Source organism: Emericellopsis atlantica, assembly GCF_019669845.1.
Source record: "Emericellopsis atlantica unplaced genomic scaffold F5Z01scaffold_6, whole genome shotgun sequence".
Taxonomy (NCBI): Eukaryota; Fungi; Ascomycota; class Sordariomycetes; order Hypocreales; family Bionectriaceae; genus Emericellopsis; species Emericellopsis atlantica.
In genome coordinates this window covers 337240-360155 of record NW_025764708.1, presented here as the reverse complement: position 1 = coordinate 360155, position 22916 = coordinate 337240, and the positions used below count along the sequence as shown (strand labels likewise).

Here is a 22916-nt window from a genome sequence, read left to right as displayed (position 1 = left end):
ACTGCAACTGCTACATTGCGTTTTGTCTTTGTCATTTTGCTCTACAACTCGTCTCTGCGCTACGTCTTTCCGTTCTTTGTCTTCGCGATCCTGGTCATCATACGAGCATTGTCTTCGAGTCCGCACTTGCACAGCCCTGCGACCTTCCAATTCCGAATCAGCATGCCCTCCTAATCATTAATATTCTATACAATCAACCGACCGCGCGTCTCGCGCGTCGCTCCTCGCCTCAACCCTCGCGCCAGCCCGCCTTACTCGACCAGAAAGCCCAAGACCTTGCTGGCCAGAGTACTGTGGCTTGGCATTGACTTCTGGGTTCGCATCATGCGCTCTCTGCAATTGCTGTCCGCGGTACTTTGCGCACCTTTGGTCCAGGCCTTCTATCCATACCAACCGCCATGGCTGGAAGAATTGCAAGCGAAGAGGGCACTATCCTCGAGGGCTGAGGATGTTGACTCGGCCACCTGGCAGGACAGTAGCACGGTGAGCTTGTGCCACTTCCCCACGCCAGCCCAACTGCATACTAACCGTTGCACATAGTCCGCGTCCCCAGTTACCGCCCGAGCCGCTCGTGAAGCGTTACGTCTTGCGAAGAAATACAATGGAGGCGACCCTGACCTCTTTCGAAGGCAGAACAGCTATAGCGTTATGGAGGCGGAGGAAACCGGCGGGGTTTGCACAGCAGGGATCGATCAAGATGGCACCGACTATTCGTATTTTGTGAAGGTTGCGCTCGGATCCAAGGGCAAAGAGCTCTACATGCTGCTCGACACAGGCGCAGGCTCTAGCTGGGTCATGGGCTCAACTTGTACCAGCGACGCGTGCAAGCTACACAATACCTTTGGCCCCGACGACTCTGACACCTTCAAGACCGAGGACAAGACTTTCAATGTGGCCTACGGCTCGGGCAACGTGAAAGGAAGCCTGGCCGTAGATACTCTCACTGTCGGAGGCATGAGTATTTCCTACGAGTTTGGTGTCGCCAAGGAGACCTCGAAAGACTTTGTCCACTTTGCCTTTGATGGTATCCTGGGCATGTCTATGAACAACGGGTCCAGCCAGAACTTTATGGAGGAGCTCAAGGCAAACGGCGAGATCGACTCGAGCGTCTTTGCCGTTTCTCTGCACCGCGCTGCTGATGGGGACATGAACGACGGTGAGATCAAGTTTGGATCACCCGACAAAACCAAATACAAGGGTGACATCTCGTACACCGACACCGCCTCTGAGAACAACGATTGGGCCATCAAGATTGACGACACGGCTTACGACGGCAAGTCGAGTGGCGCTGGCGATGTGTTCGCCTACATCGACACGGGGACTACCTACATTTTCGGCCCTCAGGAGCTGGTCAAGTCTTTTCACAGCGTTATACCTGGTGCGAAAAGCTCAGATGGTATGGCGTATAAAGTCCCCTGCGACAGTGACAAGACTTTGACATTCACCTTCTCTGGGGTTGACTACGAGATTTCGCCCAAGGATTGGATTTCCCCCAAGAATGACAAAGGCGAGTGTACCAGTAATATATACGGGCAGGAGGTCGTGAAGGGCGCGTGGCTCCTCGGTGCAGCGTTCATCAAGAACGTCTACACCGTCTTTGACAAGGAGCAGAGGCGCATAGGTAAGTTGCCACAACTCATTTGAATAACCGGGTGCTAACATACTCCACAGGTTTTGCTGCACACGCCGACGAAGCGTCGGAAGATGAACAATCATCAAGCGCCTCGGTTGCGCCGTCCACAATGACTACTGTCGTCCTCAGCACGAGTGACACAGTTTCGATGACCATGACCGCGACGATCACATCAAAGCCCAGCTTGGGGCTCGGTGGCCAAGAGCAAACCACGCCGGTGGAAACGTCCAGCGACAGTGAGGAAAGCAGTGCGGCCACTACGAGCGCGGACAGTCAAGAGTCTGGAGACGGCGAAGACAACGATTCTGGGAACGGGTCGCCCACCAACATAGCGAGCGTCAAACTCGCAACTTCTCTCTGCATAGCGTCTGCTTTTGCTCTGCTCGTCTAGAGTCATATTTAGAGCACATACACACTCATTTTAATGTTTTAGATGGCGGAAGTACTTGGATTGGTAATAGTGAGGGTACTTTCGTTGGCATTGTTGGTATTTGTTTATACTACCTTAGCTGGCGGATGAGGGTTTCGCGTATATGGATCAAGGAGATCATGATACCCAGTGGTCAGTCAGGCAACAACACGCACAGCACAGCACAGCACCGCAAGCTTTTCTGGCGCCTTCGCGCGTCAATAGTTTAACGACATTAGTATAATCATAGTAGATGATCAAGATTGCGACATGTGTGAATTTGGGACCGTGTACATGTTTGAGCGAGAGCCCTTTTGGCGATAGCATGGGTCGCATCGAGTGGCAACGCCAGGGCTGCACGCCGGCAAATTCGCCTGTACCCAAGGATCAGGAATTGGCTCAGAGAAGGGTTCGCAGACACGGAACTAAGGTACCTCAATAAGGTATGCTTCAGGAATCTGTTTTGACTTTGCGTTGCGCTGCGTAGCGCGCCCAAGTGCACGTGAACTGCCACGTTCAAGGGTGACTTTAATTACCAGGTATCGAGAGTACCCGTAGATCGACATGCATCAATTCGCTAAAATCGCCAAGCCTCGTTAGGGAGGCACCCTTCACTAACCGAAGCGCAACGTCAGACATGGAATTTCCAATCCTTCCGTAGGTATCTTACCTTACCAAACTAACGTCTTTCAACCTACACGACGACCCTGAGACCACCTGTCCCCGCGTTTTATTGTATTGTCGAGCGATTTGACTTCTCTTACCACCACGAAAGCCGCCACGGGAAAATACAGGGAATTACGCCCGGCGCAAGATGCTCCCTCCCTTGTAACTCAACCCTCTCCTTTCCGCAATGACCGCCACGACCGCCAATGGCCACGCCAAAGGGCAGCGCCATGTCGAAGAAGGTCAAGGTCTCCTTGTGCGCGATGCCTACGATGACGACAACAACGACCTTGGGGTGCTACACGACGCAGACGATTATGACAAGGATGGCAACGAAATCGCCCATCCGCCGCGATCCGCGAACCGCGTCCACTTTGACCTGACACCAGAGATCATGGGCAGCGACGACGGGAGGTTCTCGAGCGAATTCGACATGGAAGATGGACAGCAGCACCATCACAGGGTTCCCCTGTTGACGGACATGGAGGCGCCGAGCGTCGCGGTCGCCAATGCACTCGGTGGTGACGACGCCGAGACCCTCCAGGCTGAAATGAGACGACCAAAGTCGGGCATGCAGAGCGCATTTATGAACATGGCCAATTCCATTATCGGCGCTGGCATTATCGGGCAACCGTACGCCATGAGACAGGCTGGCCTGCTCTCTGGCACGCTGCTCTTGATCGGTCTTACGATCCTGATCGACTGGACGATCCGCCTCATTGTGATCAACAGCAAGCTCAGCGGGACGAGCAACTTTCAAGGGACGGTCGAATACTGCTTTGGGAAACCGGGGCTCATCGCCATCAGCCTGGCGCAATGGGTCTTTGCGTTTGGCGGCATGGTGGCATTTGGTGTCATTGTTGGCGATACAATCCCGCACGTGCTTTTGGCCGTCTGGCCTGGGATGGCGAATGTGCCTGTTATCGGGCTTTTGACAGATCGAAGGATAGCCATTGCAGTGTTCTGCATGGGAGTGAGCTACCCCCTTACGCTGTACCGGGACATTGCCAAACTGGCAAAAGCCAGCACACTCGCCTTGATAGGCATGGCGGTCATTGTGGTGACGGTGCTCGTGCAGGGTGTGATGGTGCCGAAGGAAGAAAGGGGTGGTTTTGACTTGCCGACCCTGACGATCAACGGCGGTATCTTCCAGGCTATTGGCGTCATTTCCTTTGCCTTTGTCTGCCATCACAACTCGCTACTCATCTACGGCTCGCTCAAGACACCGACCATTGACAACTTCTCTCGCGTCACGCATTGGTCCGTGGGAGCCTCGACGGTGGCGTGCCTCACCATGGCCCTTGCCGGGTTCCTCGTGTTCGGCGACAAGACGCTTGGCAATGTCCTGAACAACTTCCCTTCCGACAACATCATGGTCAACGTCGCCCGTCTCTGCTTCGGTCTGAACATGCTGACGACCTTGCCTCTCGAGGCTTTTGTGTGTCGCGAAGTGATGGAGACTTATTTCTTCCCCGACGGCCCCTTTAGCTTGCGGCGCCATGTTCTCTTCAGCACTGGTCTTGTTGGCGGCGCAACACTCATCAGCCTGCTCACTTGCGATCTGGGCGCGGTGTTTGAGTTGGTTGGCGCAACAAGTGCCGTGGCCATGGCATATGTCATGCCGCCCATGTGCTACATCAAGTTGACCACGCGGAATTGGCGCACCTACCTGGCGTATGGGGTTGTTGCATTTGGTGCGGCGGTCATGGTGATCAGCACATTCCAGGCCATCGATAAGCTGGTGTATGGTGGGTTACCCCATCCTCTCGTAGTGGTCTCTTTTTTACTGACCAAACCTATCAGGCACCGACGAGCCAGCGAAATGTACTTGAGGAGAAGCTCTACGATACGATTTGCCATCCGCAAGGATCATGAGTTGGATAGCATTGTCCGTGGCCTTACATGCTTCAAGGAAACACGGCGTTTCCTCTTCATGTATATACCTGTCCCAATAGAATCTAGAGAAAGGGAAACCGCATTTCCACATACACCCCCCATGGTCACATTGTCCTCGTGTAGCATCACCCCCCGCGCTGCGCTCGTCCCACGTCACAAGGCGTCCGATCTCATGCACAGCGGGGCCAACCACTCCTCAAGCACGACAAGGGAACAATCTCAGGCTCCTGTGAGAATGGCACTTCATGTGATAAGTCACGGTCACGGTCACGGTACTGCCAGAGTGGGGGCGTAGCACGAACCCCCGCTTCCCAAGAAACTAAGAAGGACTCTTAAGATGTAGGACTGGATTCGCTTTCCCCTCCTCCTACAGTACCTTACCGTACCACTAGAAACTGATTACATCCTTCTTCGAATCAACCTTACCTTACACACGCCATAAGGCCATCAGCAGACTCAAACGAATCAACATGCAGCCCCTCGTCAACAGCCACACGACCTGCCCCAAGTGCAGTGCCACCATCCAAGGTGCCGATAAGACTTGTGGCAGCTGCGGCGCTGTAAGCTTTCACTGCCTGTTCTACAAGTCGATGGAGCACTAACCAAGAACCAGTCGTGCCCCAACTAATACGACCACAACGAGGATACAGTCTGCATGAGTTTGGGAGTTGATGGACGAAACGGGGGAATGGGGGGCTCGTGGTGAAGGCACTGATCCTCGACGCAGTAACTGAATTACCTTGCGATAGCAATCTGAACCACAGCATTGTCCAGTCAGTGGTAGACGCTTTGCACGTCATTAATCTTCCTGTGCTGGGATGTTGGAGAATTATAAGGTAGACATGTTTCCAAATGCTCCCTACTTATACAGCATGTGCCGCATCTCGCTACCATGATCTAATAGAAAGCGTGAACAATGATGGAGAAAGACGACCCAAACGACAAGCCGAGAAGGACAGGACGCGTATGACTGCAATGTAAGGAAAGGAACAGAAGAAGGGTGAAAAGAACATTTATCAAGTGTTCCTGGCCAGATCACAACGTGACCACCAGCGCAGCGTGTAACCATGACTGAAAGCTCCTTGTCCCCCTCGTCCTCCTTCCCACTTCCTCACACTGGCCTCTCACATTCACCGCAATAATGGTCTCGAGACGCATAGAAAAAAGGAAAACAAAGCACATGTCCCAAAATGAGGTCCGCCCTATCCTCCCCCGTAGTGGCGCGACACAAGAGATACATAAAAACAAGACCCGCTTGCCTGGTGAGCTGTCGACACATTACAAGGCGATGGTCCCCTTTCAGCTCCAACCTCCTTAGCTCCAAACATAAGTTGATATGCAGGACGACAGGTCCTCGGGCTGGGAAGAGTCGACGTTGATGAGATATGAGCTTGCGTGGGTGCACACAGACTCAATGCGATATCAAACTCCTCAGTAAAGAACCGGACCCGACGTCCATTAAACAAAGCCCGAACGTTGAACCCAGGTCATCCGAGAGGAAATGGATATTTAGTCACGCGCAACGTCAACAGACTATCAAGTGCCAAGAGTCCAAGAGACTCTTCTTACAGGACAAGGCACTTCTTGTCGCGCTTGCCACCACGGCTGCTGCGGGACATGAGAGCAGCACGTGTGGCGTGCTCAAAGACCTCGCGGACACCCTCGTTGGTTCGGGCAGAGCACTCGAGGTACTTGTAGCCGCCGATCTTCTTGCGGATCTCCTCACCCTGCAGACGTCAGCATTGACCAAGTGTTCCTTGTGTATTCTGACTTACCTCTTCAGGGGAGACCGGCTTCTGGCTGGTCTTTCGCAGCTCCTCAATGGTCTTCTGGTCGTAGCGCAAATCCTTCTTGCAACCAACGAGAATGATGGGAAGGCCCTGGCAAAAGTGCAGGACTTCGGAAATCCACTGTGTAGTGTAAGCTTGGGGCTGCCACATGCCGATTAATCTGATGTTCTGCGTACCTTCTCCTGGACGTTGTCCAACGAGTCGGGGGAATCGATGGCGAAGCAGATCAGGATAACGTGGGAGTCGGGGTAGGAGAGAGGTCGGAGACGGTCGTAGTCCTCCTGGCCAGCGGTATCCCATAGGGCGAGTTCAACGTGCTTTCCATCAACCTCGACGTCGGCGACGTAGTTCTCGAAGACGGTGGGGACGTAGACCTGTGTGATTTCCGGTTAGTGATGGTGCCAATGGCCGGTATTGCATAGGAGTCTGGTAAGCCGCGTCAAGGGATGGGCATCTATCTGTGTCGCATCGAGAGGATGTCGACTCCGTCGCGCACAATGCTGACGACTGGTCTCGTGGGCTTTGGAAAGGAAGCGATAGCATTTGTTGTTGGGAAAGGGGGCCTTTGGGGATTGTTCGGTGACGGTCGGTGGCGGCTTACCTCAGGGAATGTGCCCTTGGAGAAGACACTGAAAGCATGTTAGCACCAGAAAGGCACGCGCAACTCCGCAAGAGTAGCGGAAGATCCAAATAATGATGGATCAAGGCTGTGATGCAAAGGTTACTTACATCAACAAGCAGGTTTTACCGCAGGCACCATCGCCAACGATAACGAGCTTTCGGCGGATCTCGGCCATGTTGTCTGTGTGAGATGGGTTGTTGGTTGGAGGGTGGACGAAAGATGGGCTGGCGATGTTGAAACAGCGACCGGTGAGTGTGAGGATGGCGAGGCTGGAGATGCAGTGAGTAGAAGATCCGAGGATGGATCACTGTCAACGTCAAGTGGTGATGAATGGAGGCAGAGTCAGGTTTGAACTGGAGCCAGAAGGGGGTTTTGGGGCCAGGAAGGCCGCAGCTGACTGGATGGGCGGACCACCTGCATCCCAGACATCAAACCAGACGCAGCGAGGCACTGCGTCAGCCACATTAGCGGCACCCAGGTTGAGGCCCCATGGCCGTTCGCCGCCTGAGGTGCGGTGGATCGGTCTGTGTTTCCAGCGGGTTGCTGGGCCACAGGCCATGCTGGCAGCGAATGGGAAGCTCCCGTTGCTCTTACCCACCATTGACGTTTAGCTTGGACTGCTGGAAGACGTGCTCACCGTAGCGCTCAGAGTGGCTGAGGCCAGGCAGATGAACCTGTCGACGGTGGTAATGTCGACGGCCTTGTTCGTGTTGGCAACCTGACGCGAATACAATGGCACAATGTTCGTAATCGCTTGAACGTATCCGGCGAGCGGTATGGAGGCGCGCACCTACAAAGGTTACGTACGCTATTGCTGAGTAGCATTGAATGAAGCCTGATGCATCAAAAGTCAAACTCGAGCAAGCAATTGATCTACGGACAAAGCGATTGCCCTCTTTATTCAGAGAAGAGGATTTCTGATAGCTGATATCACTAGAAACAGCAAAGCAAGCGCTGGCACCCACTGCGAGTGACAAACATCAAGATGCCACCACCTCTACCTGCGCCCTGACCACTGGAAGGCTTATCAAGATGCTGCCGCGTTGGCTCGTGGCCTTTCATTAATCACTTAGCGTTTCAGGAATTCCGCCGTAGATCCGAGCCCCTAAAGTAACGGCAAGCTGCGGTATCGCCTCCGTGACCATCCCAAACGCCATGTCCGTGTCTTTGAGGTGTGTAGATACCTTACCTTAGTCCTACCTATGGGGCATTCTCGTAGGACTCTGCAGCTTGACATCTCCAATCCTCAGCCATCGAGATAAGTAGCATTTGCCAAATTATGACGAACTTGCCATGACTCAAGAAATGTTGGTCTGCTTTAGACAATGCCTTGATGGATCACTCACGTGAAACACTGCGTCCTTTGACAATATGGGAATAGGAGCTAGATCTCGTCGATGCTGTTAAGGATCTACATCTAAGCATTGTGCGCAAATCGATCGGGATCAGCGTCCCGAATTGCTAACAGGCGTGCTGTCCGTGAGGCTGTAAGTCGGATCACAACCATTACCAGCGCAACCCAAATCAGTGCTGCGACGGACATATTCTGAAGTGCAGTGGTGCATGCACAGAAGTCGTGGCGACATATCGAGAGTGATCAAGGTACTAGTAGGATGTGGTATTCAACGAGGCCAAACCGTACTGCGGACATGGAGTGTGGAAGCTCCCAGTACAGTGTGAATACATGCCATTTCGTGCTAATCGCACTACACACTGTGTGACCCGAATTTCTCTAGAATTTCCCAGGCGTCAGGCAATTCGACATTACAAGCACGCTTCACTCCACATCCGACAACTACGGCGCTCGACATTGGGCGGATCGATTATCCTCCTCGCCATGGAGAAGATCTTCAAAAGGGCACGCCAGGCCGAGCGGCAGGTCGTCCGCCGAGCCAAACTCCGCGAACACAGAGAACGCATTCGAACGCGCATCCAGGTCAGGGATGAACTCAGGGACGCCGGCCGAGAGCACAAGAGCAACATGGAGCTCGCCCGAAAGATCCGTCAAGAGCGATGGGAAATGGGCCCTATCGCGCCGAGGCGCCAAATCGGCGTCAATGGATACGGTCTTCTGCAAAGGACGGTGCACTTTGACGCCAGCGTCGACGGAGCGCACACGCCCAAACGCGACCTTGTCGTGAAACGCTGTGCATGGGCGGGAGGCGTCAAACGCTTGAACCTGGCTGTCGGTGATCGGGTGGTGATCATGGAAGGCGTCGACAAGGGGAGGATCGACCACATTGCGACCATCGACTTGACATTTGGAACGGTGACCCTCCGAAACATTCACAAGGTATGTTCTGTAGGCGAGCATCGTGCACATGAGCTTACCAATTTAGGCCGCTCATCTATCGGCCCTGCAAGAGATGACCACGCTGAGCTCTCTGCCTATACCTATCGATGCCGTTCGTCTTGTCTACCCCATTTTGGATCCCGAGACAGGCGTTATGAAGGACACGATAATTCACCAACTGAAGGGCACTGCGGCGAACATGAAGTCAGAGAACATGACCCTCGCTCGCTGGGACCATGGCAAGCGATGGGACCGTTTCGTCCCAGGTGCAAACATCGTCATTCCCTGGCCCGAAGTTGAAGCACCAAACCACCGGACCCACGATTGCGACACCGTTCGCAGCCAAGTTGAGAGCCGCTCGTTCTTCTACAACCTTCTCACGCCGCCCATGCCACCAGCAGTCTTGGATGAGCTGCGCAACAAGTACTCCAAATTCCGAACTCGCCACGAGGACTGGTACATTGCCAAGAAGGAGCACGAGGCGGCTGCAAAGAGCCGACGCAACGAGCTACTCAAGGAGATGCAGACGCCCAGCGACGAGGCACGCATCAGAAGGGACGCGCTTAAGGAAGCCAAGGGCGAACCCGAACTGACGGATGAGATGTTGGAGAAGCTGGGAGAGATCATTGCACAGACCAAAGCAGTGTCTCTGAAGGACTCTGGTGTATCTGGGGTGGAAAAGTCCGAATAGAGGGTTGGACCAGAAGGTTTTTGTATGAGTATCAGCCTCTGTGCACTACTGTATGTTTAATAGCCAAGAGCAGCTCAAGCTGCGGAGCTGGTCATAGCCACTTGCCTCGTGATCTTTGGATAGATCTATTTGTGTATTACAAGAATTTGGTTATCTGGTTATCCTCCCCATCGTTCAAGGTTACCTGACGTGGAATGTCGAATCGGCACGTGCCGCCACCACGGCAATGATAGCCCCTCCCCAGCCAGGCGCTCGCGACTTTGAATTCCAACCTCCTCAAGATATCTTGCTCCATTGGTAAGGCAATACCGACTGCAGACCGACACCAGAGCAGCAATGGCGCAATCACATTCCCACGACGGCGGAGCATCGCATACCCATGACTCCTCGGGGTTCAATGCGCAAGAGCATGGCCACTCCCACGAGATTCTCGACGGACCGGGGAGCTATCTTGGCCGGGAGATGCCCATAGTCGAAGGGCGTGACTGGTCTGATCGAGCCTTCACTATTGGCATTGGCGGGCAAGTTCCCAAGAAGGGCGATGCTTAACAAAACACAAACTGTTCGCTAACAAAACAAACAGACCTGTCGGTTCCGGCAAGACCGCCCTGATGCTTGCCCTCTGCCTCGCCCTGCGCGAGAAATACAACCTCGCTGCCGTCACAAACGATATCTTTACGCGTGAAGATGCCGAATTCCTCACACGCCATGCCGCTCTGCCTCCGTCCCGAATCCGAGCCATTGAGACGGGCGGATGCCCCCACGCTGCTGTGCGGGAGGACATCTCGGCCAACCTCGCCGCGCTGGAGGATCTGCACCGCGAATTTGGCACAGATATCCTGCTCATCGAGAGTGGCGGCGACAACCTGGCCGCAAATTACAGTCGTGAGCTGGCCGACTTCATCATCTATGTCATCGACGTGGCCGGTGGTGACAAGGTCCCTCGCAAAGGAGGCCCGGGCATCACGCAGAGTGACCTCTTGGTGGTAAACAAGACGGATCTTGCAGAGGCCATTGGAGCGGACCTGGGTGTCATGGAGCGCGATGCGCGGAAAATGCGCGAAGGCGGCCCGACCGTCTTTGCTCAAGTCAAGAAGAATGTCGCTGTGGACCACATTGTGAACTTGATCTTGAGCGCTTGGAGGGCTAGCGGCGCAGAGGAAGAGAGGAAGAGCAAGGGCGGCCCCAAGCCAACAGAAGGTCTCGAACAGCTCGCCAAGTAATTAAAGAACATGGCAACCGTACTCCGTAGCACGTGAGTCAATATTCGATTGCTTCTGGGCCCATTCTTCGCTGTAAGCAGGACAAAAGGGATATCGTTATGGTCATAAATCTATATAGTTACCCATCCATCTCCATGTCTCCATCATGCACTAGCTGTGGAACTTTGTCTGCCTCCATCAACGACCCTTGGATAGGTCGAGCATGACGAGGCCATACCCTCTTATACAGGCTGATGCCGACAGAGTCTTGAGGGTTGATCCGCCCATCAAACGTCGCCTTGAAGTAACCATGAGTACCCAAAGGCTCCTTGAAGAACCCACTTCGTCCTCTCTTCGTCCACAAAGGCAGTGCCTTGAACCACTCGACATCCTCGCGATTGAAGAACATGTACCGGATGGTGACAACGTTCTTGTGGATATGGTATGGGTGACCAGTCAGAATCACCCGCTTGGCAATGACTCTGGATGTCGAAGGGGGCAACGACGTCCCTGTGCCAATCAGTGATAGTCCGCTGTCGAGCCCTTGCTCGGGACTTTGGGACGTGCGCTTGAAGAAGAGAACCGGGACGGCTCCCCAAGTGATTGGCCCCATGAAGGAAGCAACACAAGAACCTCCAGGGTGCATGAAGCGACAGTACTTGTGGACATCGTTGGGGGTATTGCCGCCATGGGAGAAGACAGGGTTGACGACCATCCTACGTGGTCCGCACTGAACGATCAGTTCCTCCTTGGCCTTGATGGAAGACGTGTGGTCGGAACTCAGGTTGAAGAGGTAGTTGACCACCGTCTTCTTGTTCTCGTGTCTGAGGAGGGAGACGAGGGTGACTGGGGAACTGGGGTCGTGCGCCTTCTCGACTTCGGGACTGATGCCCTTGATGTAGACTTGGACTCGTGTGCCGGGAGCCACACCACCCACGAGTGCCTCGCGAGTGGCGCGAGAGCGGGAAGCCCCGTAGTCGGGGACCTGGAGCAGCCGTCGCCAGTCTTCGGGCTCGTGTGCGCGGTCTTCACTCTCCTCCCATTCGCTTGTCCGCAGACTCTTCAGTCCACGGTACCGAGCTAGCCTCTCCCGCACAAGCACATTGGGCGGCAGCTCAATTTCGTCGGGGAACTCCCTATCGTCCTCGGCCTCGTCACGTTTGCTCGCCCGATACCTTTGCAACTGCTGCGCATCCTCATCTTCGTCGGGAACATCCATCATTTCTGACTGCGGGTATTCCGAAGGACCTCCCTCTGTTGGTTCAGGCTCAGCAAAGCCCTCAATGCCATCTTCCGGCGCGCCTTCATCATCCTCTGCCTCGTCATCCATGTCCATGTCCTCCAGATCGGACCCTGAATCAGAGACGTCGTCTAGATACCACGCTGATTGGTAACGTGATGTACCCCGGGGCAACTTCCTGGTCGATACACCACCTTCTTCCTCTTCACCCTCTGAGAAATAATGATGGTCATCTAGTAGGACACCCTTCTTGGCCGTGGTGGCAACAGACATGCCATCGTCGTCATCAGCGTCCATGACCACGTCGTCGGGAGCCAGCTCATTCAAATCATCCTGGTCTGTGGAAGGTTCCTCGAGCAATTCCTCGCTTGCCTCGTCCATCTTGACCTCCTGGCCCTTCCTCTTGATTTCCTTCGGCAAAGGTGCAGCGACGATCTTCTCTATTTGGTACGCGCCCCAGTCGCCAACCTGGATGAGTCGATCAGCTTTCAGCCCTCGGCCCCTGACGAAGCCAGTCACGATGGTGGGTTCGTCAACGCCTCTTCCGAACTGCACAGAATCCGCGAGCATCCAGCTCCTCTCGTCTCTCCAGTTGATACCCTTTGGTGTGGTGCTACACAGCGATCGCATGAGGTTTGAGCACTCCTGGCGGTTATCAAGGTTGTAGAGCTTCTCCTGATCCGGGTGGAAATGTGAAATGAAAGACTTCAGAGAAGCCAGAACACTTTGGCGTTGCTTCGCAGGTTCAATTTTGTCCACGTCTTGGACAACAGTGAAGAGGTTGGACATGCCCTGGCTCTCCACGCTGCGCAGGATCAACTCGCCTAGTTCATCCACCTCGACCGTGCCGGAGAGAACGACGACAACAAAGTCGGCCACCTTGGCAGCGTCGAGGCAAGCGCTCAGGTCCCGCTGAAGGGGAATGTATTGTAGTTTTTGCTTGAAGCGATCGACCGTGACGCGGTGCGCAACGTTCTCGGAGTTGGAATCGAGGTCAAGGCTCTGGTTCAGTTGCTGGATCGCAAAATTGGCGTCGCCGCCGGGACAGAGAGGCAGGACAGCCACATTTCTCGGCGCTCCATCTTTCCCAGAGAATACGGAAGTCTCCTTCAAGTGCTCCTTATGCTTTGAAAGGCGGGCCTGCTTGGCCTGATTCCGGCGGTCGAATTTGTTCATAACTTGCTGGTGGGGTGTCTTGCGGGAGCCTTTCTCGTTGGGAACCCGGCCTGTTGGTTGTTAGAATAAGAAGCTTGCCGCATGTTTGAACGCATGCCATACCTTTGGCGCGATCTCGCAACTCGTGTTTGGACGCCGCCTTCGACTTGAACGGCTTGTGGTCCACCTTGGTCGTCGGCCGGTGCGAGTGGGAGACGGTGGCGGGCATCTTGCCGTCGCCGCCTGCTTTGAAGCGAAGTGGTAATGAGGCCAGGTTGAATACTGTCTCGGTGTCGGCTCTCTAGCCTCTCGGAAATGCGTTTTAATTCTCCAGGAATTCTTCGCGACGCCTTGACCAGAAAGTAGGGATTGCGACAAGAGGATGGTGGGGTTTATCAAGAAATTTCAGGTTGTGGCGGGACAATCGATAAGGCCGATAACGGATTTTTTTTCTCGGCTCAAACTGAAGATCTGCGACTCGCCGACTCGCTCACCACATACTCCAATCAACAGCAGCAATGGAGGTCGACACGATTGACGAGCCAAGAACGCAGGTGCAGCATACCAGTGCTGTGCCTGTCGACACATCCCGCAAAGAACTCGTGCCTCAACAGGAGCGCGAGAAGATTCGGCGCCTGAAGGAAGCGAACAAGGCCTACGGTCGCGGCAAGAAGATCAACACCAAGAACATCCAGGACAAGAAACTACGGCGAAACCTCAAGACTCTCGAGGGCAAATACCAAACTGCGAACGTCAGGGCGAAAGATGCTGAGATTCTACTCGAGAACACGAGCGGTTTCCTTGAGCCAGAGCACGAGCTTGAAAGGACGTACAAGGTCCGGCAGCAGGATATTGTGGATGATGTTGCTCTGGAGACTGCTCATAAGAAATTCGAGCTCAAGCTTGATCAATTGGGTCCCTACGTCTTCGACTATTCGAGGAATGGGAGAGAGCTTCTTCTCGGCGGTCGCAAAGGCCATGTCGCAACCATGGACTGGCGGGACGGCAAGTTGGGATGCGAGCTTCAGCTAGGCGAGACTGTGCGAGACGTCAAGTGGCTTCACAACAACCAATACTTTGCCGTTGCGCAGAAGAAGCACGTCTACATTTACGACAAGAACGGTGTGGAGATCCACAGCTTGAGGAAGCACCAGGAGGTCACGCACATGGAATTCCTTCCGTATCACTTCATTCTGGCGACTCTTGTAAGTCAAATGCGACATGCGGGATATCAGTGGTTCAAATAATAACAATGGCAGGGTACAACCGGTATGCTGAAGTACCAGGACGTCACGACCGGAAACATCGTCGCCGAACTTCCCACCCGATTAGGACAACCTGTGTCGCTCGCCCAGAACCCGTACAACGCCATTATGCACGTCGGACACCAGAATGGACAAGTTACCCTCTGGTCGCCGAACTCGGCAGAACCCTTGGTCAAGCTGCTTGCGCATCGAGGACCCGTGCGGTCTCTCGCCATCGACCGTGAAGGCCGGTACATGGTGTCCGGAGGACAGGACCAGAAGATGGCTGTATGGGATATCCGAATGTTCAAAGAGGTCAACAGCTACTTCACACGACAACCCGCACAATCGATAGACATCTCGGACACAGGCTTGACTGCAGTGGGCTGGGGCACTCAGACAACGATATGGAGAGGCCTCTTTGACAAGAACAAGGCCGTCCAAGAAAAGGTGCAGAGCCCTTATATGGCGTATGGCGGAGAGGGCAAACGGATGGAGCGGGTACAGTGGTGCCCCTTTGAGGATGTTCTCGGACAGGGTCATGATGAGGGCTTCTCCTCCATCATTGTGCCAGGCGCTGGTGAGGCCAACTTCGACGCCCTCGAGGTCAACCCATTCGAGACGGCCAAGCAACGCCAAGAGTCCGAGGTCAGGGGCCTGCTGAACAAGTTGCAGCCTGACATGATCGCGCTGGACCCCAACTTCATTGGTAACCTGGACTTGAGATCGAATAAGCAGCGCAAGGCTGAGCAAGATCTCGACGCCGCGGCGCCAGACATTGAGGAGGAGATCCGCAACAGGGCGAGAGGCAAGAATGGTGCTTTGAAGAAGTATCTGAGGAAGCAGAGGAAGAAGAACATCATCGACGAGAAGCGATTGAAGGTGGACGAGATCTGGAAGGAGCAGCAAGCGAAGAACAACAAGAAGCGAGAGGAGCAGGAAGAAGATCTTGGCCCGGCCTTGTCAAGGTTCGCACGGAGAGAGTAGAAATGGTCATGCTAAAATATACCCATTCACTGAGTGCAGCATCATATCTATACGTAATTCTGGGGTGCCCTGCTATGTCTGCGTTGTCGTCGTCGTCTATCGTCTGTCGTACATGTGTTTGTTTGATGTCATCCGTTACAAAAGCTTCAGGTGGCTCGTGATCTGGTCGACAGCACTCTTTGGCGCAGGACCGACACCCAGCACGGTCATGCTTCCCGCCTCAATCTGCGTGCGCCCAGCATCGTGGATCACCTCAGCTGTCAGACCTGCGTTGCGAGCCTTGCGTCGCAGCTCGAGCATCTCCTCTTCCGACTTGATTTGAACAGCGATCTTAGCCTGTCCGAGCCTCTCCCACCGTGACAGTATAGATGCCTCTTGCGACTTGGGAGGATGACGGGCGAGCGCCTTGTAGCAGGCCAGGGTTGCGTGGGAGCATTGCGCCGCAATTTTGCCTATACCTCATTAGTCTTTGACAGGATACTTCAGTTGCAAGGACATACCCTTTGTCATGCCCAGATCAGTTCGCACAACCAGCACAAGCTTGCATTCCTCGTTGGGCTGCCCCAGTACCTTTGGCTCGGCTGCCGATGCCGGCGCACTCGCCCTTAGGCCCTGCTTCTGATCCGCCTGTATCCCATTGCTCCAGCTCGGGGCATGATCCAGAGTCGTGTCGTCTTCGTCTATGTCGCTTTCCTCGCTCTCGACTGGGTCGCCGTGGAATCGTCGACGCTCTTCGCGGACCGCTGGTGAGATAATGTAGCCGTTGATAGACCAGACACCCAGGATGAACCCTGAGATGAATGTCGCAAGAGACGTGACGAGGATGATTCCTACTTGTTGGCCACCCTGGACGGACGACATCTTGCGGGCTGGGGAGTGCTTTGCTGGATTCGTGGTGCTTGTGTTTTCGTTGGATGGAAGCCGTCAACTTGTCGAGAATGAAGTTTGTTTAGACTGACGTATGGTTGCCTAACCGGGTTAGTGCAATTCTTCTTGCACTGCGTATCTTTTGTAAAGTTGGTATTATTTCATCAAAGAGGCTTTGAGATTGTGTCAGATTCTCTCCTGATGACAATATCCATCAACCATCGTTGTAAGCGTTGGCAACATGCCGGGTTGAATACATTCCAACTGGTATATATGCGCACATTTGTTGTTATCTGCTAGGGTATCTAAGGTACCTTACATCAGGGCCAGTGGTGGGGGAGGGGCATCACTTGTCTCACGACCAAGTCAGAGACTCGTCTTTGGAACACTCATGCTCTTCAACTTTCAAATATGACGGAACGCAAGTCAATGATAGTCGGTATCTCCGGATGCTCATCCTGCGGAAAGACCACCCTCGCCCGCATACTTCGAGATGTCTTCCCCAACACCTTCATCTTGCATCAAGATGATTTCTACAAAGAGGAGAAGGAGTAAGTCAATCCTAGGCGCTCACAACTATACGGTTCATTGACAAAATTAAAGTCTCCCTACAAAGAATGGATTGCTAGACTGGGACTGTGCTGGCGCAATCGATGTGCCTGGCATGGCAGAGTCCCTCGCTTACATCCGGCAGAATGCAGCCTTTCCGGTACGCTATGAGATTGGTCCCCTTTAATCCACGGTCACTAACAAGTCGAAGCCACATCTCGAGTCAAAGGAGGACCAGAACTCGATCGGCGAATGCCCCGTGTCGGATTCCGCCATAGCCGCCCTCAAGTCGAGCGTTGACTCATCCATCCCACCGGATCATCCCTTGCGCACCGGGGCACTATCTCTCTGTCTCTTGGATGGGTTTCTCCTTTACCCGCCATCCATGTCCCCCATTCACCCTTATCTTGACATCAAGATCTTTCTGCGAACAACGTATGAGAAAGCCAAGATGCGAAGAGAACGAAGGGATGGCTACGTTACGATCGAGGGATTTTGGAGTGACCCACCAGGATATGTTGACAAGATTGTCTGGCCTAACTATGTGGAAGAGCATGCGTGGATGTTTGAGAACGGCGACGTAGAGCACCAGTTCAAGGAGGACGCTTTGGCAAAAGAAAACATTCGCGTGGAAAAGGGTGCGGGTGCTGACAGAGACTTGGAGAGCACTCTGAAATGGGCGGCCAATGTGGTGCTTGACGAATTGAAAAAGAGCCAAGTCTGAGTAGTTTTGATATAAAGGCCCCCATCAACGCTATCATAAATGTATGAGATGTCGATCGCCCACAAAAACCCAATGCAAATCTGCAAATGACCAAGGGCCTAAAGTCTTGGCCCCCTCGAGAACGCCTATACGCTCACCACCACTCATAAATGCGTTGAGATCATCAGTCATAGGCCCATGCCCTCCAGTATGAAGCCTTATTCTGTGGCCTTTGCCACAGCTTCTTCTCCAGCTTTAGGGGTCGTCATTTCGCTTTCGAGGATCTTGACCGCTTCAGTGGCTGCCTTGGTCTTGACCTCCTCTTTGGAAACGCCATCAACGACGTGCGCAACCTCTCTATCGCCCACACAAATCGTGCAAGTGAATGTCTGCTTCCCGGCCTCCTCGACACTTGTTTCGACAGTATACCTGACCTTTTTTTCAACAGCAAGCATGCCGATGACTTCCTTGGGATGTCGGACGTGGACTCCATCGCGGATGAGGCGGTCGAGATATTTGAGTATATCCATTCTTTCTATAATGCCCGCGCAAACATCGATCGAGCCAGAATCGAGCCAGACTGCTCCCAGGATTGACTCGACAACGTCTGAAAAGAACTTTTTAGCCTGCAATTTTGCCAACAGGGCCCAGGGATAATGGGTGCCGTTCTCCATCGCGTCAAGTATATCCAAGCGCAGTCGGGCATGGCGCTCTTCCATAGCTAGTTGTTCCACGCCGATAATCATAGAGTCGAACCGCAGATACTTCCAGAGCGGCTTCAGGACGGTTTGCGTCTGGAGATCGGAACCTTTGGGCTTTATCGTCTGCTCCGTTGACAACCCGAATTCAGCAGACTGGAAAGCTAGGAAGTCCCCGTTCACTGTAGCAGTCTTGAGGAGGTGCATTTGGTCATGTGTCAAGGACGGCTCGGCTTCGAACAACCGGGAGACAATGATCTTGTCAAGTACAGCATCTCCAAGAAACTCAAGTCGATCCAATGAGCGCTGTGCGTCGCTTGATGGGCAGGAAGGGTGGGTGAGAGCTTCTGCTGCCAGGGACTTCTTGTTGAAGGTGTAGCCCAAAAGCGCCTCGAGTTCTGCGAAGTGGCCTTCATTGATGAAAACGGGAGGCTGGAGCTCAAAGAGCTTGAGGCGGCTGACATCTGGATGTGGCCATTTCTGGTCGTCAATGAAGACCGCCAGGCATCTGGAAGCTTTTTCAATGCCTCCTTCACAGTATGATGCACCGATCAGCGCCTCTACAACATCTGCCAAGGTTTTCGTTGACAATTGGTGATTGGCCTTTGGCTCTTGCTCATTGCTCATTGCCTCATCAAGATAGATAGGTCGCCACTTGTGGCCCGTGAAAGGACGTGTCAGGATGTATTTAGCAAGGCCCTTCTCAAGAGCAGCACGTGACAATCGAGCGTTCGAGACAAGTTGATCCTTGAAGTGCGAAAGGTATCCTTCCGGCCAGTCGGGGTCTGTCATGCGTTAGCAACAGGTCTGAGTGATGATCTGCAAACTCACGTAACGCAGCTGCCAGGACTACTGCGCAGTATTTCAGAATCGAATCACCCAAGAACTCCAATCGTTCGTACTGAAATGGTTCGTTCGCACTCCGTGTGCTTATAGCTGAGCGGATCAATTCGAGATTCGAAATGCCGATCGAGCTCAACAAGTTATTGCGCAGATGTTGCGTGATCAGCATGACCTCCATCTCGTGCAGTATTGAAGGCAGAAGCCGTCCAAACTCGACGTGGTTGATCGTGACTTCGTCCCTCATGCATGGTAGCGGAAGTACATAGCCATACGGCTTTGTCCTCGTGGCATGATTTGCAGCACAAGCCAGTTGAGGATGCAGGAAGTCGGCGTACCGTGACCACTTTCTAACCACGGCGTATGGGACGTTGTCGGGTGCGAGTTCATAATCCAAGAAAGGACGCTGGACCAAATCTATAGTCGGTTTGGAAGGTAAGACTTGCTCAAAGATCCAAGGGAAACCTGAGCCATCACGAAGCAGGTAGTGGCTTGGATCCTCAGACGGCTCTCCGACAAAAGTCTGAGATCCTTTGTGCTCCAGTATTATGAAAGCGTCATTTGCGCTGACTTGAATGACGTGAGGTTTGTCGAGAACAACCCATCTGTGACCAAAGTTCATGGCTAAAAGAGCTGATGTCTGATCCTGCACGGACGACGCCTCGTCGGAGGACAAGCGTCTGCCAGCAGTCGCCCGCAACTCCCAGGCAACACCATAACTCTTATGGACGACCATTGTGCGAGGTTGGTCGATACGGGTAGGGAGAACAACATCGTATGTTCCTGTAACGTCACCATGCTCATTGCAGCAAGTGAATGTGTATGCCCATCTGTCGTCCTTCGACTGCCAAGCTCTCGCAATGTCCTGCCAAGGCTTGAAAGGGGGCTCGATATAAGCCATCGGCTTTCTAGTCTCCAGCCCCGGCAACTGCTCTGGCTCGAATGGCAGCAGATTTTCGTTGACGAGACCTTCGCGATATAAAGCCGCATATGCTTGGAAAGCTGCATCCTTGGTGGCGTTCTTCTCGCTTTTCCAGTCCGATCGAATGCTCTCAGCTTGGCGAACATGAGGCGGGATGAAAGACGGCAGGGTCACGGTGCATGACATGAGTTTGCCGGACTTGTGCACCATGTAGTAGGGACGAGCATCCACATATTCGCCCTTTGAAAGCTTGTAGCAGAAGTGTTCGAGATGAGATTTCGCCTCGTCAAACCCAATTTTGGCTCCCGTTGTTCTCGATCGAAGCGTTTCTTGGCTGCTCTCTTCGTCGACGAGCTCTAGCATCTCAAGCTCCTTGATCTCTCGCTCCTGGGCCTGAAGCTCGAGCCTCAGCGCTTCCTCCAGGATCTCCCACTTTTCGGCCATTTTGGGTGATTTGTCCGTGAAGATAACGATTCTGGAGCTGTGCATGCGCGCGCGGCCGCGGCGCTGGACAAAAGACTTGAGTGACTCAATGGGATCGAAGCATATGACAATGTTGCAGTCAGGGACGTCAATGCCTTCTTCGAGGACGTTCGTGGTGATCAGAAGGTTGACTTTTCCGACTCGAAAATCCTCCAGAACGGAGAGGCCCGGGGTGAGGTTACTTGGAAGGTCGCAGATGTTCTGCTTCTTGCTTTGGTGGTTCGATGTTCCAACCACAGCGCCGATGCGGTATCTCTCTTTGATCGGGGGGCAAGCATTAAGTAGCTCATATAGCATGCTCACCGTCGCCCTTTCTCTCGCAAAAATCAGACAAACCGGCCGATCGTGAATCTGCTGAACCTGCAGCAGCTCTTGTAAAAGCAAGCCTGCTTTGCCTGAGATATGAGTTGGGCATTTAGGTGGTTCAGGCGCATGCACGCGGCGAAAGGCGGCCGCCAGGTAGTCTTTCTCTTGTGAAGACCACTCGTCAAATATCTGAGGCTGTACATCAAGGCATCTCAGAAACTCGGTGGTGGCTCGCCAGATATACTGGTCAGCCGCCCACAAGCCCAGTTCCTTGGCGACAGTGACACAGCGCCCGTATGTGCTCTTGAGTTCGGTTTGTGAATATGTATCATTCTTGTAGATTGCGGTCTCGAGGCGTTGGCTGTTCCTTTCCGAAGGGTCGCTTAGCAATTTGAGAATGTATGGGTCAGACCTCAAATCAAGCTCATGCCATACTTTCTGCAAAGATCGCATGGAGGGTGTTGTTTCCTGGTGTTCGGGCTCCTCAAAGACAATGGGGTATAATTGTGGCTTGTTGACATGCTTCAGCAGCTCCGCTCGATGAAGCGTTGGCCAAACGCAGCGAGCATCCAAGGTCGTTTCTAGATACTCGATTCCCTCTATAGTTGCTCTGATACTCGGACTCGCGGTCAGGCCTAAGATGACTGGCACCGACTTGCCAGCGCACTTGCGCTCGTGGTAGAACCCGAGCATGATTTTCCGCCCGGCATCCTTCTTCACACATTTATGTGCTTCGTCGAAGACGAGGATAGAGAGACGCCCCAAGGACACGAATTGTTCTCCATGGCACAGCGCGTCGTAGAGAACCTGCGGGGTGGACACAATGACCTGCGCGTCGCCCAGAATTGCTTCCCATGTGGATACCGTCCAAGTCTCGAGCCCGAGATCACCGGTCAGCAACTTTACCGAACACGCTGGCAGCGAACGCTGGATCGCCTCGCACTGCTGGGCGCATAACAAAACCGTCGGGGCGAGAAACCAGGCAATCTGCCCTTAATTAGTGGCTGTTGATTCAATTCAATTTTCGTACACTTACTTGTCGTGGATCGCCGGTTTCGAGCTGCCTCTGCATTCTCTCAATGGCTCTGAATAATCATCAGCCATTATCTTACACGATATCACACGTGCTGGCAGTAGTTACATTCTTGTCTTCCCGCTCCCCGTCTCCATCTGTGGTTGTCAGATAGGGCCGCCAGAAGGAGGCTCTTTGTAGCTTACCGACACAATCACATTGCCTTTCATGCTCTCAAGAAGCATTTCTTGCTGGTAGGCACGCATGTCTGGCGATTCTGGCATCGGATCCTCAACAAGGCTGGTTTCGCCGGCGCTGTGGTTGGAAGACGAGTCCCCATCCACATTTCCGGGGTCCTCAAGCGTCGGACTGTCCAAAGACATTCTGTCCGGGCTCTCACTACGGGAAGACTCTGTAGAGTTACCCTCAAGAACGGGGGTGCAGATATGGAGGGACATATTTGCTAGTTACCTAGACTCAATGAAGGTCTGCGGGTACCAGGTCTCGGCGGCTGAAAGTAGCATGCATTTGAGTGAGCGGGGCAAGAGACAGTGAATCTTGATACCTAGACTAGGGACTCGACGCAAACTACGGTGCGGAAGTCTGAGCAAAGAGCACTCGCTTTGAGGCACGGTCGTCATCTTGTGTGAAACGAGCTGCAGGAGGCCGGGCAAAGTCATCAAAAAGCCAGGTATGACTGTGTGGAGC

General features: G+C 53.5%; 10 protein-coding genes across 10 annotated transcripts; 6 read left to right on the top strand and 4 right to left on the bottom strand.

Annotated features, from left to right (window-relative positions):
* Positions 1-324: 324 nt before the first annotated feature.
* On the top strand, positions 325-2024 carry F5Z01DRAFT_634225 (aspartic peptidase domain-containing protein; the record flags this gene model as incomplete). The annotated part of the gene is made up of 3 exons (XM_046262037.1): positions 325-483; positions 541-1621; positions 1672-2024. 3 exons carry the CDS (start codon positions 325-327, stop codon positions 2022-2024), a joined length of 1593 nt encoding a protein of 530 aa, XP_046120572.1.
* Positions 2025-2895: 871 nt separating this feature from the next.
* F5Z01DRAFT_680035 (transmembrane amino acid transporter family protein) lies at positions 2896-4540 on the top strand (the record flags this gene model as incomplete). Its single annotated transcript, XM_046265570.1, has 3 exons — positions 2896-3003; positions 3034-4456; positions 4512-4540. The coding sequence occupies 3 exons, from the start codon at positions 2896-2898 to the stop codon at positions 4538-4540; spliced, it is 1560 nt and encodes a 519-aa protein (XP_046120571.1).
* A 1629-nt stretch (positions 4541-6169) lies between these two features.
* On the bottom strand, positions 6170-7644 carry F5Z01DRAFT_697384 (small GTPase superfamily; the record flags this gene model as incomplete). Its single annotated transcript, XM_046266314.1, has 5 exons — positions 7124-7644; positions 6996-7023; positions 6571-6768; positions 6380-6514; positions 6170-6331 (listed from the first exon to the last, which is right to left on the bottom strand). Exons 1-5 carry the CDS (start codon positions 7189-7191, stop codon positions 6170-6172), a joined length of 591 nt encoding a protein of 196 aa, XP_046120570.1. The 5' UTR covers positions 7192-7644.
* A 1209-nt stretch (positions 7645-8853) lies between these two features.
* On the top strand, positions 8854-10000 carry F5Z01DRAFT_617694 (uncharacterized protein; the record flags this gene model as incomplete). The annotated part of the gene is made up of 2 exons (XM_046260996.1): positions 8854-9331; positions 9381-10000. 2 exons carry the CDS (start codon positions 8854-8856, stop codon positions 9998-10000), a joined length of 1098 nt encoding a protein of 365 aa, XP_046120569.1.
* A 168-nt stretch (positions 10001-10168) lies between these two features.
* Positions 10169-11282, top strand: F5Z01DRAFT_480788 (CobW/HypB/UreG, nucleotide-binding domain-containing protein). The gene is made up of 2 exons (XM_046260078.1): positions 10169-10521; positions 10584-11282. The coding sequence occupies exons 1-2, from the start codon at positions 10337-10339 to the stop codon at positions 11221-11223; spliced, it is 825 nt and encodes a 274-aa protein (XP_046120568.1). The 5' UTR covers positions 10169-10336; the 3' UTR covers positions 11224-11282.
* Positions 11283-11341: 59 nt separating this feature from the next.
* On the bottom strand, positions 11342-13826 carry F5Z01DRAFT_617882 (uncharacterized protein; the record flags this gene model as incomplete). Its single annotated transcript, XM_046261004.1, has 2 exons — positions 11342-13668; positions 13721-13826. The coding sequence occupies 2 exons, from the start codon at positions 13824-13826 to the stop codon at positions 11342-11344; spliced, it is 2433 nt and encodes an 810-aa protein (XP_046120567.1).
* A 263-nt stretch (positions 13827-14089) lies between these two features.
* On the top strand, positions 14090-15846 carry F5Z01DRAFT_648816 (WD40-repeat-containing domain protein). Its single transcript, XM_046263052.1, has 2 exons — positions 14090-14802; positions 14857-15846. The coding sequence occupies exons 1-2, from the start codon at positions 14116-14118 to the stop codon at positions 15826-15828; spliced, it is 1659 nt and encodes a 552-aa protein (XP_046120566.1). The 5' UTR covers positions 14090-14115; the 3' UTR covers positions 15829-15846.
* On the bottom strand, positions 15847-16890 carry F5Z01DRAFT_719741 (peptidyl-tRNA hydrolase PTH2-domain-containing protein). Its single transcript, XM_046266561.1, has 2 exons — positions 16329-16890; positions 15847-16280 (listed from the first exon to the last, which is right to left on the bottom strand). Exons 1-2 carry the CDS (start codon positions 16687-16689, stop codon positions 15964-15966), a joined length of 678 nt encoding a protein of 225 aa, XP_046120565.1. The 5' UTR covers positions 16690-16890; the 3' UTR covers positions 15847-15963.
* Positions 16891-17983, top strand: F5Z01DRAFT_703371 (P-loop containing nucleoside triphosphate hydrolase protein). The gene is made up of 3 exons (XM_046266423.1): positions 16891-17246; positions 17299-17404; positions 17456-17983. Exons 1-3 carry the CDS (start codon positions 17107-17109, stop codon positions 17966-17968), a joined length of 759 nt encoding a protein of 252 aa, XP_046120564.1. The 5' UTR covers positions 16891-17106; the 3' UTR covers positions 17969-17983.
* An 83-nt stretch (positions 17984-18066) lies between these two features.
* On the bottom strand, positions 18067-22899 carry F5Z01DRAFT_480577 (dicer-like protein 2). Its single transcript, XM_046260076.1, has 5 exons — positions 22415-22899; positions 22338-22366; positions 22233-22281; positions 19477-22183; positions 18067-19430 (listed from the first exon to the last, which is right to left on the bottom strand). The coding sequence occupies exons 1-5, from the start codon at positions 22664-22666 to the stop codon at positions 18166-18168; spliced, it is 4302 nt and encodes a 1433-aa protein (XP_046120563.1). The 5' UTR covers positions 22667-22899; the 3' UTR covers positions 18067-18165.
* Between the last annotated feature and the right edge of the window lie 17 nt (positions 22900-22916).